The sequence below is a fragment of the Herpailurus yagouaroundi genome, unplaced genomic scaffold, assembly GCF_014898765.1.
Source record: "Herpailurus yagouaroundi ecotype Mexico unplaced genomic scaffold, PumYag 160, whole genome shotgun sequence".
Taxonomy (NCBI): Eukaryota; Metazoa; Chordata; class Mammalia; order Carnivora; family Felidae; genus Herpailurus; species Herpailurus yagouaroundi.
Genome location: NW_024412401.1, coordinates 22,510,672 through 22,529,131, shown reverse-complemented (window position 1 = coordinate 22,529,131; position 18,460 = coordinate 22,510,672). Strand labels below are relative to the sequence as shown.

Sequence of the window (18,460 nt, the reverse complement as noted above, 5' to 3'; positions counted from 1 at the left end):
TTTTATTTTATTTTATTTTATTTTATTTTATTTTATTTTATTTTATTTTATGTTTATTTTTGAGAGAGACAGAGACAGAGTGCAAGCAGGGGAGGGGCAGAGAAAGAAGGAGACACAGATCTGAAGCAGGCTCCACGCTCTGAGCCGCCAGCACTGAGCCCGACATGGGGCTTGAACTCACAAACTATGAGATCACGACCTGAGCCGAAGTCAGACACTTAACCAACTGAGCCACCCAGGCACCCCTAGACTTTTATTTTAATGTAGTCTATTATTTACTAGTAGTGTACAGTTTATCCTGATATGTTTTTACTATTAATACGCAATTGCTTAGAACAATACAAATATATTCTGAATCTTTATACCTATTAAGTATAAAAAGAAAATGTAAATGGCAATCATTCCCTTAAATAAGCTCTGTGCTGGGCTGTAGTACCTTGTTTAAATGCTTCCTTGTACCAGTGCTTCTAATTGTTTCCCTTAGAACTCCAAACTAAGGAGCACCCCAGGATAATACACCCAAGAAAGATTCAGAATGGACAAGAATAGGCCTTTGTCTTATAAAGTGAAAGGGAAAGTGGGGAGGTTATCCTCAGGTGCTTTCTCAAGCAGGTGAATTTTATTTTATTGTTATTTTTTTTTTATGTTATGTTATTAAACTTTATTTTGAGAGAGAGCAAGCGTGAGTGGGGCATGGGCAGAGAGAGAGAGAGAATTCTAACAGGCTCCGGGGCTGTCAATGCAGAGCCAGACACAGGGCTCGATCTCATGAACCGTGAGATCATGACCTGAGCAGAAATCAAGAGTCGGACACTTAACTGAGCCACCTAGACACCCCTCAGACAAGTGACTTTAGCAAAGGCACATGTGGACCTTGGTTCCATTCGTTGTTAGCTGTGCCCTTGGAACCTGGGGAGATCTCCATGTAACCCCAGTGCATGTAGAGTTTGAAGACCACTAAATCCCATCTTCTCTGAGGGTCCTTTCCATTCCCTGAGCCAGTTGTTCTGTTCACAAGTTGTGAACACGGGGCACGGGGCTGAGCTTAGGTGCAGGTTTTATTAACGAACCACTGTGGCTGGTAAGGAGCCTACAGGGCAGAGGCAGGCAGGGCACAGAGCTCCTCAGCTCCTGGGAGCACACCAGGTGGGAAGAGGCCATCCTTGTCTGCTGGTGGAATAGCAGGGAGGGAGCAGATGGTAAAGAAAGGACTCAGGTGTTCTTTTAAAAAAAGGTTTTTTTTAAAAAACCTGTGACAAGAAAACAAATGGCTTTCTCTTTTCTGCCTAGATCGTCATGCTCAGGAATGACATTCACCGCTGCAGAGCGTCAGGCATCTTTCTTCGCTTGGAGGGCGGAGGCTTGATCGCTGGCAACAACATTTACCACAATGCGGAGGCAGGAGTAGACATCCGGAAAAAGTCCAACCCACTCATACTGGTACTTTTCTCTGTCTTCATGCTCTTTTCAGAGTAGCTTCTTTTCAGAAGCCTTTTCTGAGATTATTTAAATAAGTGTTGCCACCTTGAATTTATATTGCTTCCTGTTTGCAAGTGGTTCCTGGCCTTTTCTCTGTGTGTCCTTGTGACTCTCTGTCTTCTTTCTTCACGTAATAGGAATGGCTTTGAATAAATCACCTCCCTACAGTCTCCTCGTCAGGAAAAAAGAGGACCAGATAGACAGGGAAATGTCACAGAGCACTTCCTCAGCTCCGATAGGTTCTGGCTGGCTTTGAGTTTGAGAAGAATAAAGATATTGTATCTGCCCTGCAAGATACCTGGATCTAACTAAAACGTTAGATCATTCTTCACTATAAAAAGGACATTTATGATGTTTAGTTCTGAAGATTATTTGTCTCATGAATGTTGTGAAGCCATGTGGATTTGATTTTACACCAATGTGAAAGCCACTTGAAATAGTAGAAGATAGGACCAGTGACATGAGAGGCCTTTTTCTGCTCAGGCCTTCCCTTAGAGACACATATTCCAGGAACTAAGGAATGGCCCAGATTTCTTATGGCCTTGAAAAAATAATATCTGCCTTTATGCCTAGTGCTTATCACTTTGTATGTATGTATGTATTTGTGGTTTAATCTTTACACAACCCTGTGTGGTAGAATTAATATTCCATTTTATGGATAAAGACATTGAGGCATAAAGAGACACTAAAGATGCCTTCCCAAATCATACAACTAGTGACAGAGCTGGGATTTGAATCCAGGCCGTCCTGACTCAGGATCGATGTTCTTAACCCATTATATTAGACTGCCCTTGGGGTGCCTGGGTGGCTCAGTCGGTTGAGCATCCAACTTCGGCTCAGGTCACGATCTCACAGTTTGTAAGTTCTAAACCCACGTTGGGCTCACTACTGTCAGCACAGAGCCTGCTTCGGATCCTCTGTCGCCTTCTCTTTCTACCCCACCACCCCCCATGTGCTCCTTATCTCTCTCTCAAAACTAAATAAACATTAAAAAAAAAAAAAATCCACCCTCGCCACTGCAGATGAAGGAAAGTTCCTAACTATGCAGATGAAGGAAAGTTCCTAACTATATTTAAAAAGACACGCCTAGCCAGCGTCCTCTTTCAGCCCCTTCCTCTCACTGTATTTCTGCCATGCAGCTGGCGTCTGATGCACGGCCTTGCCTGAGGAAATGAATGCCACTGTTGCCAGAGAGATGAGAGGAGTTTGCCTTCCCAGGGACAGAGGGGACAGGCCAGTTTAGCAGGTGGAGGGGAAGGGGGCGTTATGTTTCTGTCCTGGCTTCGTAAAAGGGTGTGGGGATGGAAATGCCACTGCTTACGCTTCTCTCTCCAAGCTTTTCGCTTTTCACTTTTCACAACCGTGTGAGGGACTTGTGTTAGGCAGTGGTTGCTCTGGTGAGTCTGCCAAATCCTTCAGGAGAAAATCTGGAAAGTGAGTAAGAATAGGATTGCTTACAGCGTGGAACGTTTTAAAGCAAACTAGAACTTTGCTTCTGTGAAATCGTTTTGGAAGAGAAACCGCTAACTTCCTGGTTTAAGTATAGGAATGTATTTAGGCTCTAAATTAACAGAGTGAAACAATTTTATTATCATTTATTACCTGAAAATGTCGCTGCACAAAAGCAGCTAACTGGGAAGCAGGAGAACTAGGTTTCAGATCTGGCTCTGCTGCATACTTACTGTATGGCCTTCGGCCAGCATCCCCATGCGTACAAAGAGATATTCGAAATAAATCTAAGGGTCTTTGTTTGTAGCACATACAGCTTCTGTGATCTCATGCCCCATGGAACAATCAGGCTCCCCAGAGCCACACCTTTCCACAGGCCTTCCCTGAATGGGAAGTGGGGAGTAGGAGCCAAATGGCTCTCACTCTTCCCTGGAGGTGGCCCGCTTGGGACTGCACGTGGCCAACATTGTCATGTAGTGGGGTGCTGAGCTCCCTGGACCCTGGACCGTGTGGCCTGGCTGGAGTATTGTGTTTGGAGGACTCTGGGGGCTCAGCAGCGTTCAGTAGCATGCCTTGCGGATGGAGAGCAAGAGGCGGGGCACTGAAGACTCCTCTCTCTGGATTCTCACTTACAGCTTTGCATGTGTGCACCAGGGCAGCAGCGTGGCCCATTCACTTCGTCATGTGCTAGGCAGGGGGCTTCAGGGGCGCTTTCTCCACTGTGTTCACCCCGGCCCTGCTGTGGGCTGACAGTTGAGCACTCGGTTTCTTGCTGGCAGGTCTGATCTGTCTTCTGTGGTGTCTCCTGTTCCCTTGCAGTGTAACCAGATCCACCACGGCCTTCGTTCTGGCATTGTTGTCCTTGGCAATGGGAAAGGCGTCATCCGGAACAATCAAATCTTTTCAAATAAGGAGGCTGGTATTTATATCCTGTACCACGGAAATCCAGTCGTGAGGTATGTGTGCTGTACCCAGACCATTCTCAGCCATGGTCCCTTCTTTCCTCCCTGATCTCTGCTTCCTACACTGTGACTCTCCTCCATTTGAAAACATTTTTGTTTACTGAAACAACAGTATAGCAAAGCAAGCAAAGGAGACTCCACCCCGATCCCACTGTAGTAACACAGGTGCTTTTGTTTGCATTTCCTACCAGTTCTCCTCAGCAGACGTTACTGAGCACCTCTAATAATGATAACAGAGGAGCACTCTGCTCCCCCAGAGCTCACTCTAGCATGGAAGACATACGTGACCAGAAATAACTCTAAGACAGAGACGGCATAAAGATTTCCACTTACCTGACAACTCTGTTTGGTTGAAAGCAGCTACCTAAGATGCTGTGTTAAGATCCAGGGGCTGCATCTGGCCTCAGCACAAAAGCGTGCTGTGATGGATCAGCCATGTGAGCTGTTAGGCGAGAAGGGGCAGTGGCATTGCCAGGAGCATGGGGCTGCCATCCCAGCTCTCAAATGGGGAAGGCTGATAAATGCTACTGAAGTGCTCCCAAGGGAGACAACCATTCTACTGGGGGGATGTGGGAAGGCCTCCTTACAAAGGGGCGTTAGAGTTGGACTTTGAACTGTGGGTAGAACATGGACTGTCATGGATATGGGAGTGGGCATTCCTAGTAAAAGAAACAGCATGAACAAAGGCAGCAGAACAAGGCAGATTCAGGGGTTGGCTAATAGTCCACTGTGGCTTGAGAACATGTCTGACACAAGTTGTGATGTTGGTATAAAATGTTTTAAATTGGGACTATCCCAGAAAATTGTGGGTCCTGTGGCTGCTGCAGCATGATCTATATCTCTGTGGCAGAGTGGAAAGGGTGATGAGAAGAAAGCTCAGGGCCGGAGGAGGAAGCCTTATGTGGACCCAGCTGAGGAAGGTGGCGTTTAAAAATTTTTAAACAGAAGACTCACACAGTTATGTCTTGCTTTAGGAAAATAACTGGAACAAATGTGCAGCAAATATATTCTGAAGTGTTTTTTCCCCTTGATTATTCCAGATGTGCTTTTCCATATTGTTGCATGGCGTTTATCAGTTTTGGAAAGTTTCAGAACATTCCATCTTTTTGGTATTCCATAATTTTTGAACCAGTCCTTTTACTGTTAGGCATCTATTTTTTTTTTTTTTTTAACGTTTATTCATCTTTGAGAGACAGAGAGCATGAGCGGGGAAAGGGCAGAGAGAGGGAGACATCCCTCTTCGGAGAGGGAGACATTCTTCCAAGAATCTGAAGCAGGCTCCAGGCTCTGAGCTGTCAGCACAGAGCCCAACGTGGCTCTCACAAACCATAAGATCATGACCTGAACTGAAGTCAGAGGCTCAACTGACTGAGCCACCCAGGCGCCCTAGTTAGGCATCTATTTTTGACTGTTACAGACATCTTACTGAAAACAGTTAGTGGTCACAGAGTTCTTTCTCCATCTTTTGCATTATTACCTTAAGAGTATGTGTTTATACATATGCTTGCTATAGATTTAACACACATGTTAAGTGTTTACTGTCTATGTAAGGGGACAGTGATATAAAAAGTGTGTAAGAACAGTCTCTGCTCCATGGTGTTTACGGTCTCATTCTGGAGATGGACACACAACCATGAGGGAGACTCATCAAAACAAGTGCTTTAATAGGTCTTTGTGTAAGTGACAGAATGACAGAGGAGCCAGCCATAGTTTCAGCTGAGCGAGTCAGGGGAAGAAGGCATGAGTTGTGTGTAAGGGATAGGTAGGATTTTGTGGCCAGGGAGATGGCATTCTGGGCTCAGGGGCAGTGAAATTCCAGGATGTGTCTTGGAAAAATGGTATTAAATGTGGTGCGTCTGCCACAAGAGGCCCAGAAGATTGAGTAGAAGAGCAGCCTATGAAGACAGGTTGATGCTGGAACACAGAACCTCTGGTACCAAGTATGATCTGCAAAATAATGACTCTCCAGATCAATCCACTTCCTAATCCTTGGAACGTGCAAATATGTTATCTTTCATGGCAAAAGAGATGTTGAAGATGTGATTAAATTAATAACCTTAAAATGGGGACACCATCATGGATTATCCAGGTAGGCTCTTCTATAAATCATAAAGATCCTTAGAGGGAAGCAAGAGAATCAGTCGGGAGGAGGAAATGTGACAGTAGTAAGCAGAGGTCAGAGTGATGAGACTGTAGGCCAAGAAGTATGGGCGACCTGTAGAAGCTGGAAAGAACAAGAAATAGATTCCCCATAGACCTTCCAGAGGGAACATAAATCTGCTGCCACCTTGATTTAGTCCTGTAGGACCCATTTTGGACTTCAGACCTCCTAAACAAGAAGGTAGTAAATTTGTATTGTGTTAAGGCACTGTGTGTATGGTAATTTGTCATAGCAGTCACACACCAAATCTGGGAAGTTTGGACTTTACCCTGTGGGTGCTAGGGAACTGTTGAAGAGTTCTGAGCAAGGACTGTTACAGTCAGATCAGTGTCTTGGTTTTTAAAACAGAATCTCTTTGAGGGGCTTCTGGCTGGCTCAGTCAGTGGAATGTGCGACTCTTGATCTCGGGGTTGTGAGTTGAAGCCCCATGTTGGGTGTAGAGATTACTTAAAATCTTTAAAAACAAAAAACCAGAACTTCTTTGAGAGAATAGGTTGTGTTTTTTCCCTTTATGTTTCTTTGTGATGGAAGGTAGGTATCTGGGGGAGGGTACAGAATGAATTTTGAAATCCCCGAAGTAGCCTGGATAAGGCCATGGCAGTCTTTTTGCCAGTGAGAGTTTTATAACCCTTTGTGTTTCTCTTTTTGCCTTGGCTTCAAGGAAGCACAGGGTTCAAACTGTCTCATCTGCCATAAACATCCTACCATTGGTTCTTGGAACAGTGATCTGTCCCCTTTTCCTAAATGTTTTCTGATCCCTCTTTTATCTTTGTTTTGCTCTCCCTACGTACATACACTCTCCAAGTGCCCACGGGTCTCTTCTGGAGGTGAGATTTGTATTAAACTATACCAGCCATGCATTTGCTGCTATGGCACAGCTCTCAGAAATATGGATGCCCTAGCCCAAGGACTATGTCCGACCGTGAATTCTAGAAACCCACAGTAACCATCTGCTGACTGAATTGTAACCAGATCAAAACAGACTCTTTAGATCTGAGGGCAAAAATGGGGATGTCTTTAACAAATGATTTCTCTTGTTCCACTCAAATGCATAGGTAGGTGCAGTTGACATTTGGCTTCCCCAGCATCAACATACTTTGCCGGGTTTTTTCCCCAAAGATGTAAACCATTTGGACCCTGCCCTAGGAGATGGGAAAACTTAGCCAACTCCTACTCAGTAATGTTCTGTTGGATGCCAGGCCCTGAGTTAGGCTCTAAAGAGCCGGTTGAATACTGGACCTAAATCCCTCAGCCACATGGAAGGAAGTAGGAGGGTTGTCTCCTAAGAGAGGAGGCGGGTGCCCTTCTAAGAAGAAAGGAGGTCACAGCATTCCTGTTAGTAAAAATAAACAGCAAATGTGTGTCCTCCAGGGATAACCCAATTGTGCTAATGTCCAGGTGTGACTGGCTTTGTTTTAACAGGCAGGAAACTGAGGTGCAGAGACAATGCATGTCCTTAACATGTTCAGGCGTCTGGTGTTTAATTCGCAAGGCCTTTCCATGGCAGTGAGGGCTGCGTGTTTCTCTGAGCAGGAGCATGTTTTCCTGTATGGTCCACATGTGGCTCAGCCAGCCCATGAGGTCTCACATACACATCCTCTGATACTCTCAAAACCCCCTTTTAAAGAATCTGGTTTTCTTTTTTTAAGGCATGTCATTATTTTATGTTGTCTTTCAGGGGATAGGTGATTAACAGAAAATAAGATAAAGAGTAGCTGTTGGATATGAACAGGGATTGTAGGCTCATTACAGGCAGAGACTCTGACTCAGCTTTGGGCACAAATCATGCCCAAAGCAGCTTAACACAGCTTCCTAGGAATTCTTGACATGACCAGTTGTGGACTTGTCACCTGTGCACCACGATGGCATGTGTTTCAAACAGCTTGCATGTGAGCGACAGTCAAGAGAGGTCACAGAAACTCGAGTAGCATTGTGATTGTATGGCATAGTTATTGATTTAGTTCTGGATCAAGTTGTCTGCAAGTTCACTAAAAATTTATAAATGGCTTCTAGGACTGCAGAAATGCTTTATGCCCCTGTGGACTTGTGTTGTTTGGGGAAGGCCACAAAAGAAGGCAGTCACCTTGAGCAGGCATTGGCTTTGACATATGATAGTGGTCTCATCTTACTCTTCTTCCTTGCATTTTAGCGGGAACCACATTTTTAAGGGCCGTGCAGCTGGCATAGCAGTGAACGAGAATGGCAAAGGCCTCATCACAGGTAAGGGTGGGAAATGCCTAGAGCCGTGGCCAACCAGGCAACCAGCAGCTGAGCCAACATCCCTGGCCTTGCCCCTGCCTACTTCTTTACCTCGACAGCCTGGCCACCTTCTGTCTTCGTTGCTGTCCTGTACACTGGCCATGCCAGCCTCAAGGAGGGCTAACAGGGAGGGAGTGTCTGCTCTTTGCCAGGCCCGCTGCTTACAGGATCTCACTGGAGGGCTCACATAACACGGTCAGAAACATTTATGGCACACAAACTGAATCCTTCCTCTTGGCTTTTGTATGGGCTTATGCCTGCTCAGGAAACCCATCCCCATTTCCCCTCCACCTGGCCAACACCTGCCGAGCAGATCCTTTGGGTCTCAGCCTAAATGTCACTTCCTCAGGGAAGCCTGCCCGGACCTCCCACTGTACACATAAACACTCACTGTACCCAGCAGGCATGCTCTGTGGGATGTCTTACTTAATTTCTTAGGGATCTGTGTAAGGTCAGTCTCCTTTAATATAAGGCGGTAAGTTCGCTAAGACAAGGATCAAGTCGGTGTGGTACATCACTGTAGCCTCAGCACGGAGCATAGCCATACCTGGGACATAAAAAGAGGTTGATCCAGTAAATCCCTCTGACTGAATCCTGCCTTCACTCATCAGATGTTTATTGAACACACAAGGTATGCAGGAGATGGGGATACATCAGTGAACAGAACAGTTCTGTGAACAGTAACCCTTGGGTTCCTGACATTTTAGGGGAAAATAAACATGTACACACACACACACACACAAGAGGCGTATCTGTGAGTGATAAGTGCTCTAGAGATAATTATATATTATTAACTGATATATTTACATAAATGTATATTATATGTAAATATATAATATGTAAAATGTTATGTTTATATGCAATAATTGAAATAATTTATTGAAATTAATTAAAATATAGTGATAGAGGGACTATGTGGGTATTTAGGATTGTGTGGTCAGGGCAGGCATTTCTGAGAAGGCCAGACCTGGGTGACAGGACAAAGCCTGAGAAAAGAACTGGAATTCTAAGCAGGGCCACCTGTGAAACACAGTTGGTATGCCTGGGGAGCAGGGAGGTTACTGGTGTGACTGGGTGTGGTGAAGGAGGAGCAGGGAGTCACAAGTCAGACAGGGTCACAGAGGCAGGAAGGGGCCAGTCACACAGGGTCTCCTGGGCCATTGCACTCCAGTCTCAGGAGACTGAGAGTCTGCCCAGCCGTAGTATTGGGAATATCCGTATCCCAGCACCAACCCCCTGAATTGTGACTCTTCGGCCCACTCCCAGAGAGGTAGTGGATGAGGAGAGGAAGGCTGTGGTCAGTCCAGAGCTGAGCCTGAGAAGGACCAGCTTGTGCCTCCCCAGGCTGGTGGGGGAATGGCTGCATTCTGCCTCAGCCCTCCTAGAAACAGCCCCAGAACAGGCAGCCCTGCCTGGCCTTGGTCCAGAGACTCTAAAGCCAGTTTATTCTTAGTTGTTGTTCCTTAAGGCCACTGGGTACAGCGGGTATTAGGAATATAAGAGAGCACAAGAAAGATACAAACCTTGCCCTTGAGGAAAGAAGACATCACTCAAGTCCCTGAAAAGCCAAATACCAAGCAAGATTCAGGATGCTGATTGTTGACAAGTCAAGGCCTGGTGTCCTGGTCCAGAAGGTCCTTTCTCTCAGCTGTCCAAGTCCTCATGGCCAGTGTGGGTGGTCCTTGGGTCTTGACCCTCTCTTCTGCCTCTCCATAGAAAATGTCATCCGTGAGAATCAGTGGGGAGGTGTAGACATCCGTCGAGGAGGAGTCCCCGTCCTCAGGAGCAACCTCATCTGCTTCGGCTACTCAGATGGTGTGGTCGTGGGAGATGAAGGCAAAGGACTGATAGAAGGAAACACCATCTATGGTGAGGCGCATGTTCCTGGGGGAACGGATCTTGGGTCTAGCCCAGCCAGGGAGGCAGGAAGCCCAGATTCCATCCTTAGCTTGTGGGTCCTGAGAAAGTTACAGTCTTCCCTGGGCCTCAAAGATGTCCTGAAGAACAGGTTGATCTCAGGCCACAGCCACACAGTCCCTCTCAGAGTACAAGAGCCTCTCATAAATCACCTTGTAACCCACGGGATCGGTGAAACAGAGAGCTTCATCCCCATCTAAAATCACAAAAGTCAGGAGTTGTGTAAGGACGGAGCCATTTAGGCACTGATGTGGGCATCTGACTCCTCTTACCCCTTTCTTTTGATCTAGAGAACTAGAAATAGAATGGGAGAAATAGGATAGTCCTAAAAAAGAAACTGTTCTCGCTCATGCTGTGACTTTGAGCAGAGCCTTACTCTCTGGACCATATCTCTAATTATTGTTATTTACCCCATTTTAAAGATAAGGAAACTGAGACACAGAGAGGTTCAATAACCTACTGAAGGTCACACAGCTAGGAAGTGATAGGGCTGGCATTCAAACTGAGGCCACCTCCATCTCTACGCAAGAAGGGGTTGGGCTGGGTGAACTCTGAGGACCCTCTGGCAGTGTCACTCTGGGCTTCTGTGCTCTGGAACTGTGGCCTTGACAGTTCTCAGAGCACTTTTACACCCTATGGAAGTATCCTGGTTGTGAGACTGACCTGGTTGTTACCCTCTTGTATGAAGGTGAAGCCTCCAGCCATAAAGTGATTTGTCCAAGGCCATTAGCACACCAGGGACTCTTGTCTCCCAGGCCAGTGCCATCTTTGCTTCACCTCTTGGGGAGACACTGGGTGCTGCCTCACCCGCTGCTCAGTGTCCATGACCAGCCCCTTTCACCATCCCAGCTAATAAGGGCTGTGGTGTGTGGATGATGTCGTCCAGCCTGCCCCACGTCACCAGCAACCACGTCAGCTACAATGGCCTGTATGGAGTGGCAGTGTTTAGTCAGAAGGAGGGTTCTGGTGAGTTCCCTGGAGGTCACGGGGCCCAAGAGAACTTCAGCGAGGATGGGGACGCCATCCTTTGGGAGACAGAGCTGGAGAAAGACGATGACCCACTGCGCCGGCCCATCGCCATAGCTCTCGTGGAGTCCAACAGTATTAATCACAACGGAGGTGAGTATCCCCTGCTCCAGAGCCTTCCGTCCTCACACTGTCTTAAGGACCCTTCCCGCTTGGTTGGCTACTGCTTTTGGCCACTTACCCAGTACCCCGGACCTCTGGCCATCACCTTCCCTGAACTTAAATCCATCTTTCCTGCCCCCCTGTCTCACTTTGCTCATGCTGTTTCTCTTCCCTGAAATCTCCTTTCCCCCATCCACACATCCCAAACAACTTGAAGTTCAAGGCCCACTATGAATGCACCCTTACCCTCTCACCCCACTGGCACTTCCTGGGGGCCTGGGACTGGATATGTTTCTGTGGCTGTTTTGTCAACTCTGACAGGCTATGAACTTGAGGCACGGAGCTGAATCCCAGTCTGTCGGCACCCCTGCCCCAGCAGATCCCACATCCCACACCTGGCATATATATTTCCAATCTGAGACACGTTCCCCACATCTTAGCATCTAATAATGTGCATTTCCAATTGATGGCATATTGTGGGTTAATTGGCAATTTTTCTTTCTTGTACAGAGAGTAAGAGTGGGTTTTAAATCCACAGTTTATCTTAAATTTGGAAAGAAAAAAAAAAAAAACAACTTACAGAGTTGATCTAACTCCAGGAGGATGATTAGAGCCACTGTAGAGGGCTGTTGAAGGAAGTCTTGTTAAAAGAAGGCTCTTGGACGCTAGCGAGCTCTTGTCCTGGGGAAGGCAGAGGGCAGGGAGAGTGGGAGCCAGCAGAAGATGAGTTCTGTCCACTCCTAGTTCAGGGCTTTCTCCACATGGCCATGCTGTCCAGTAGGACAGGCAAAGCCACATAAATTCACGGATATTTGATTTATATTTGCTCTTCTCCACCAGGCAGAAGCAACAGGCAGGTGGCATGAGAGGTTGGAATTTGCAGACTCCCATGTGACCCCTGGTGTCGTCCTCCCCACAACCTCTTCCCGATGCCTCTTACTCTTGTGGGTGGATATCACCACTGGGGAGTCCTCCTCCTCTTCACCTCTAGGTCCCCCTGCCATGCTGTCTCTTTTTGACCAAGCCACGCGGCTCTAAGCCTGCTGATTTTGTGGGGGGTTTTTTTCTATAACCATGTAGTGTCTCTAAGCATATACAACCCCAAACATCATTTTCTTTCCCAAATTTCGAACATTTTAGATACTTAGCTTAATAAAGTTACAGAATTTCCCTTGTAAAGAAAATTTCCCAAAACAATAAGGAGGCAGATGCCATCTCAGTACAAGAGGAGAAACATGCAGAACAGCTGTCCAGCAGGTGGACCTGTCTGGAGGGGGAACAGGCAGCCTTAAGCAGGGAGTGAGCGCCCCATCACAGATGACAATATCGTAGGAGCAGGCGAGCACAGGAGAGCCGCATGGGCAGCTGAGCCAAAGCAGCCTTCATCACCTTTTCCTGTTTACTGAGGACTTAGTTCAGAAGGAACAGAATTTCCCTGATGCTCCAGGGTTTCTTCCTGCTCGGTTTGTCATCCATCCTGAAAGATGTGACTCCCAAGGGCTGGTTCCGAGTGTTGCTGCCTCTTCTGCCCCACCTCTCTCCCAGGATGCACAATTCCACCAGGGTTTTTCCTGACTGCCGTTGTCAGGACTGACCCTGCTCCCTAACCCCTCCACCCACAGCCTCAGGACTGTACGTCCAGAGCAGCGAGGCGCTGCACGTCCTCACCAACGTGATCCATGCTAACGGAGACAGAGGCATCACTGTAGCCCAGAGCAGCCAGCTCACCCGCGTGGCCAGCAACAGCATCTCCTGCAACCGGCAGAGTGGGGTCAAGGTCGAGGCCCAGTGCAAGGTGGAGCTCCGGGGCAACGGTATCTATGACAACAGAGGCCATGGCATCATCACCAAGGGCGACAGCACCGTGGTCATCGAAAATGACATCATTGGCAACCGGGGCAGTGGGCTGCAGCTGTTGCCCAGGTCCGACACGAAGGTGTGTGTGTGTGTGTGTGTGTGCGCGCGCGCGCGTGCGCTGCATGTGCCAGCACAGGGCCCAGCCCTAGGACAGCCCTTGCACCCTCTCTACTGAGAAGCCCGAGGCACCTGGCACTGCAAGGGACATCATTCCTCCTGTGCAAACCCAGCCTGGTAGACACAGGTGGGGCTTCACACAGGAAGGGGGACAATGTGAACTGAGCCCTGAAGGATGGACAGGAGATAACCAGCAGAGAACTAGGATGGGGGTGTGTCCAGGGGTATCTTTGTGGTCTCCAGGTCCAGCTCAGGGCTATTTCAGCCCCTCCCCCTAACAGAACAATCTCCCACAGGACCTAGTATGCGCTGGGTGCTTCATGAGGGGGCCTGCGTGCACACTATTCCCTGCGTCCCTGCGGTACCCTCCCCCTTGTCTGCCTCAGTCCCACAGCTGGGCTGTCACTTTCTCAGGAAGCCTTCCCTGACCCCCCAGCCTGTCTGAGGTACCCCTTGTCTGGACACCAGAGGTGCTATTGTTTCCCACCTCCCCCCCACCCCCACCTCACACAGCACTTCCTATATGCTCCTCTGCCTCTTTGCCCCCCACCAGAGATGAGCTCTGAGCTCCCTTTTTATGCAAAGCACTGCACTGGGTGCCAAACTGACCCAGTCCCCACACTTGAGAAATTACCATCCCGAGGCCTCTTTTTGGCTCTGCAGCTTCATGAGTAGTGACTCCGGCAAGGAGTAAAGAATTTCCTGGGCTCTGCATCTGGGCACTGTGGAAGCAGAGGAAGGGAGCAGGGACACGCTCCTGCCTCAGTCGAGGTGCCAGTGGTCCTTGCCACTGGTACAGTCTCTCCTCTCTGCCAGGCCTTTGTACGTTGTTCCTTCTTCCTGGAGCAGCCATTCCCTGCTCTGCACCTGGTAAACTTCTACCACTTACCCATCACCTCCTTCGGGAAGCCTTCCCTGGTTCTCCTACCTGATCTCAATATCCCTTCCCTGAGCTCCCATGGCTCAATGCTGACCTACCTTAGCAGTGTCTTACCCCTCAGGTTTATAACTGGTATTTCACTTACCTGGCTCCCCAACCAGTCTGGGAGTCCCCAGGGTGTGACAAGCTCTGGCTGTCTCTCCCAGGTGATAAAGAACCGGATCCATTCATTCCGGGCCTACGGCATTGCAGTGCGGGGCCGCGCCAAGGCCCTGGTGCAGGAGAACATCATCTTCCAGGGCAAGACCAGCAAGACGATCTTTCAGCAGATCTCAAACAACCGAGAATGTATCATGCAAAACAACAAGTTCTTGGTGTTCAAGAAAAAGTAAGTGTCTGGGATCTGCCTAAACCAATCTTCTAGAACCACAGGGAGGCGACTAGAGAAGCCAGGCCCAGTGATGCTGGCTGTCCTTGCTCCCTGCAGTCCTGCCAGCTTCTGGCTCTGGTCAGATAAAGGCCCGTGCTTGGACTTTAGTCAGGCCGGTGCTGAGGACCTGCGTCTGCCTCCTTGGGAGAGAACAGGCTTTAAGAGTCAGGGGGGTGTGATTTTAAATCTCAGCTCTGCCAGTTTCTTGCGCAAGGCACTCAACACCTTGAGTCTTAGTAAAATCCAGTTAACAACGTCTGCTTTGTAGCACCAATTTAAGATACAGTCAAATCATGCGACCTAGCACAAGATCTGAGGTATTACAAAGACGTTCATTGCTGCTGCTGTCACTTATTTATGATACCTCTGCCTCTGTGTACAACTGCTTCACACTTATCTTCCCTGAACCTCCCTGCTCCCCATTTCAGTGACCTCACCCTCTGATCTATTCTGGCAGCAAAACCTCTCACCCTCTGATCTATTCTGGCAGCAAAACCTCTGTGACCGATTTCTCCCTAACATCAGAGTTCAGTCAGTCATTACTAGGTCCTCTTGATTCCGCTTCTGAAATGTGCCTGTATCTGGCACCTTTTCTCCCCAACTGCCATCACCCCTGCTCACATCTCAGCACCCTTCACCCTGACCTCTGGCCCCTGTTGCCAAGGTGCTGTTCTGCTGGTGAACGGATGGACTCTGTTCTGCTTGGTTGGTGCTTTGCTACACTGGTTATACAGGTAATAACTGTTATACCACCGCTGCCACATTCCTCTCGCACTGGTGACAGCCCTGGCTGTCAGATGCATCCGTCTAAATCGGCTCTGCTCATGTCACAGCCCTGGTCAGAAACCTTTGATGGGTCCCCTTTTCCTGTAGTAATGATCTCTATTCCCTTTTTAATTCTACACATGCTCAGCAAAAATATTGAGGAAACCTCATATATGTTTTATACAGTCATAACTTATAAAAAAAAAAAAAGTAGGAATTCTAATCTTTTCTGGACAGAAAAGCAGATATGATCCCAGCAGATCATATCGTGGACTCCCTGGGGTCTGCTTCCTCCTGTCCCTTTGGAGACCCCAGGATACAGATAGCACAGACCTGGCAGCCTGCATCATCCACCATGCACTGTTGAGTCCTGATTTTCCTGTCCAAGCTTGCTGTCTGCTGCCAGACTCAAATGCTGGCAATTCTTTGAACACAGTAGCTAGTTCCTCACCATCCACACCTTTACAGTCCTACTCATTGTTACAGAATCACCATAAAAATGCATAGAATATATGGTTACTGGCTTAAGCAACTTAGGATTTGGGGTAAGAGGTGGTCCCTTGTAACTCAAATGACAGAAAGCCCCAACCAAAGCTTTCCCTGACCCTTCAAAATCTCTGTAAGAGCCTGAGGGACTGGAAACCTACCCATTCCTGTCCCCTATAGCAGTTTCCAAAATGTCATTTAAGGAAATCGCACGGTATGTAGTCTTTGGAGCCTGGCTGCTCTCACTTAGCCTAATGCACCTGAGATTTGTCCATGGTGTCACATGTTGTTCATTCTTTTTGTTGCCAAGTAGCGTTCCATTGTATGGATGGACCACACTGTTTATCCATTTGTCAGCTGAAGGGTATGTAGTTCCTAATTTTAGGTGATTATGACTAAAGCTTCTGTATACACACAGGTCATACACCTAGGAGGGAAATAGAAAAAGTCACCGACCTTCTCCAGAGCCTTATAGAGATGGGGAAGTTGAGGCTTACTTGTCCAAGGTTACATGCAGAGCTGGAACTAGAATGCAGGACTTTTGCCCCCTAGCTTCCCACACATCCCACCTCCTTGAGCTATCACTGATTTGGAGGCAGAACCGACACCCAGATTTTGAACACCTGGATCTCGAGCCTAAGGTGAGATGGTGTGGGGCATTCAGCAAATGCTCCAGACTCTCCCAGTTCACGGACTGTCATTTTGCACCTCTAGGTCTGATACGTGGCGCCTGGTGAACCCACCAGCACGGCCTCACCTTGAAAGTTCTCTCCGAGGCCCCTCTACAGCCCACAGTGGACAGAAGGTGACGGCCATGGCGACCAGGATCAGTGCCCGCGTGGAAGGTGGTTACCACAGCAATCGTAGCGTCTTCTGCACCATTCTGTAAGGAAGGGGAGCCGCGGCGTGGGGCGGCTGAGGGCGGTGCAAAGACTCCAGGAGCAACAACCCCCATACCCAAGCTCAGGCTCGGGCTCTGATGGGTGTTCAGCCGAGCTAGGAGGTCAAGGCAGCATCGGGATGAAAGCAGCAGCTGAGGGGCTCTGGGCCTCTCTCAGTCCTCCTACTCACTGCACCCTGGAGAAAACAGGCTTCCGGGCTTCCTGGGGACTAAGAAAAGAAACAGATTGGTGGGTTTCCTGTCACTCAAGCTCTTATAGAAGTTATGAAGAGTTGGGGAAAAACGATACTAAAGCTTTAGTCAGGTCTCTCTGAATGACAGGGAAGTGTTGTTTTACACACACCAAACCCAGACTCTTGTCAGGGAAGAGCATTTACTCCTGAGGGAGGAGGTGATTCTGGTAAGGTGGAAGGAGATAGCTGCCCCAGAATTTTCCCCTTTCCTGGACCTGTCTCGATCCCTACAAGCACATGGCCACATGCTCCTGGCTATCTGCAGAGGCTGGAGGAGTTGAGCTTGGTTCCCTTCAACTTGAACATGAACTGTGAGGGGGACAGGGAGCCCTCTGGAAAGGCTGCCCTACGATGACAAGGGACTTGCTGAAAAGAGGAAGGCCGTGTGGAGAAGTCCTCCTTTCAGCAGCCCAGGTGCCCGGCTGGGTGGGGCAGGGATGCACGAGACCCCACTCTGCCCTCAGGGAGCTCCCAAACTCAGGAGGATACTGGCTCGAGGCCCTGCGTGTACCCACACCAGCCGCCCTCCTGGGCACCAGACTGGTGGAGATGGAGGTGCCCAGGGCCCCTTGTCTGTGTCCATGTTCTCTCATGGATGACTGCCTGCCTTTACTGACCCTACCACGGTTCCCCACTCTGTGCCTTGGCTCATGCTCTGTCCTCTTCTTGGCATGCCCTTCTCACCATCTGCACTTGTCCACACCCCACCTAGTCTTCGGGGGTTTAGCTGAGACCCTGCCTTCTCCGCAGAGCTCCCCTCCCTGCAGTGACAGCACCTTCCGCCCTTCCAGCTCTGAGGCTCCACCACCCTTTCTCTGCCCCCTCTCAGGTATGGAGCACTTTCTGCCTTGCTTTGGAGTTTTCTAGGCCCCTGCCTGTGAGCAGGACCTGGCCTCAGTCTGTTCCCAGTTCCCAACCCAGGGTTGCCGTGGGGTCAGCCTGAGGGAGGGGAGGAAGGGCCTCCTAAAGGGCTTTACTGAACTGTACTGTGAACGTGTCAAGGTCCCAGAGCCAGGTGGGCTCAGATCCCACCTGCTTGAGGACGGGGGCTGAATGCAGCACTGAGCAGCTCAGCCTGGACAACCCCCTCCCACTCGGCCTTTCATGTGGGGCCTTCGCCAGCCTATAGGGGGTGCTGTGGTACACTTTGCCACTCGCTTCCCAGGCTGGTTCCACCGGGCCCTCGGTGCTGCTCACCTGGGTGGGGTGGCGGGGTAGCTGGAGATAGTAGTAGCTGGCTTCTCTCCGAGGACTTTGGGCACAAGACACGGGCCCCTCCTGTCCCCAGCACTGTCCTTTGCACTTCTCTGGTGGCCCCAATGTGAGTCGCTGTACAAAATGCTGCCTTTATTATTTTGTAATGACTTTTCTGTGAACCAAATGCTTATGAAAATCTCTGCAACCAAAATAAAGTTTTATATTTTAAAAGAAGCCCT

General features: G+C 48.8%; 1 protein-coding gene and 1 long non-coding RNA gene across 5 annotated transcripts in view; one reads left to right on the top strand and one right to left on the bottom strand.

The window, feature by feature from the left end:
* The window catches only part of FBXO10 (F-box protein 10), a 55,230-nt gene extending 36,775 nt beyond the window's left edge, over positions 1–18,455 (top strand). For both annotated transcript variants that reach the window (XM_040481714.1, XM_040481713.1), the window contains 8 exons: positions 1,291–1,440; positions 3,748–3,884; positions 8,201–8,271; positions 10,027–10,179; positions 11,077–11,346; positions 12,978–13,291; positions 14,416–14,597; positions 16,605–18,455. In XM_040481714.1, coding sequence (XP_040337648.1) covers positions 1,291–1,440; positions 3,748–3,884; positions 8,201–8,271; positions 10,027–10,179; positions 11,077–11,346; positions 12,978–13,291; positions 14,416–14,597; positions 16,605–16,779 — 1,452 coding nt within the window. In that variant the 3' untranslated portion in view covers positions 16,780–18,455. The remainder of the gene's footprint in view (positions 1–1,290; positions 1,441–3,747; positions 3,885–8,200; positions 8,272–10,026; positions 10,180–11,076; positions 11,347–12,977; positions 13,292–14,415; positions 14,598–16,604) is intronic.
* Positions 8,720–18,334, bottom strand: LOC121034686 (uncharacterized). 3 transcript variants are annotated; one of them, XR_005792565.1, is made up of 8 exons: positions 18,222–18,334; positions 16,648–17,000; positions 15,136–16,317; positions 14,355–15,102; positions 11,936–13,173; positions 10,891–11,153; positions 9,834–10,423; positions 8,720–8,857 (listed from the first exon to the last, which is right to left on the bottom strand). It is a non-coding gene; the product is annotated as an uncharacterized LOC121034686 (long non-coding RNA). The 3 variants fall into 3 exon arrangements; XR_005792564.1 differs by lacking the exon at positions 8,720–8,857 and having other exon boundaries at positions 8,903–10,423; positions 11,936–12,036; positions 13,084–13,173; XR_005792563.1 differs by lacking the exon at positions 8,720–8,857 and having other exon boundaries at positions 8,903–10,423.
* Positions 18,456–18,460: the final 5 nt, after the last annotated feature.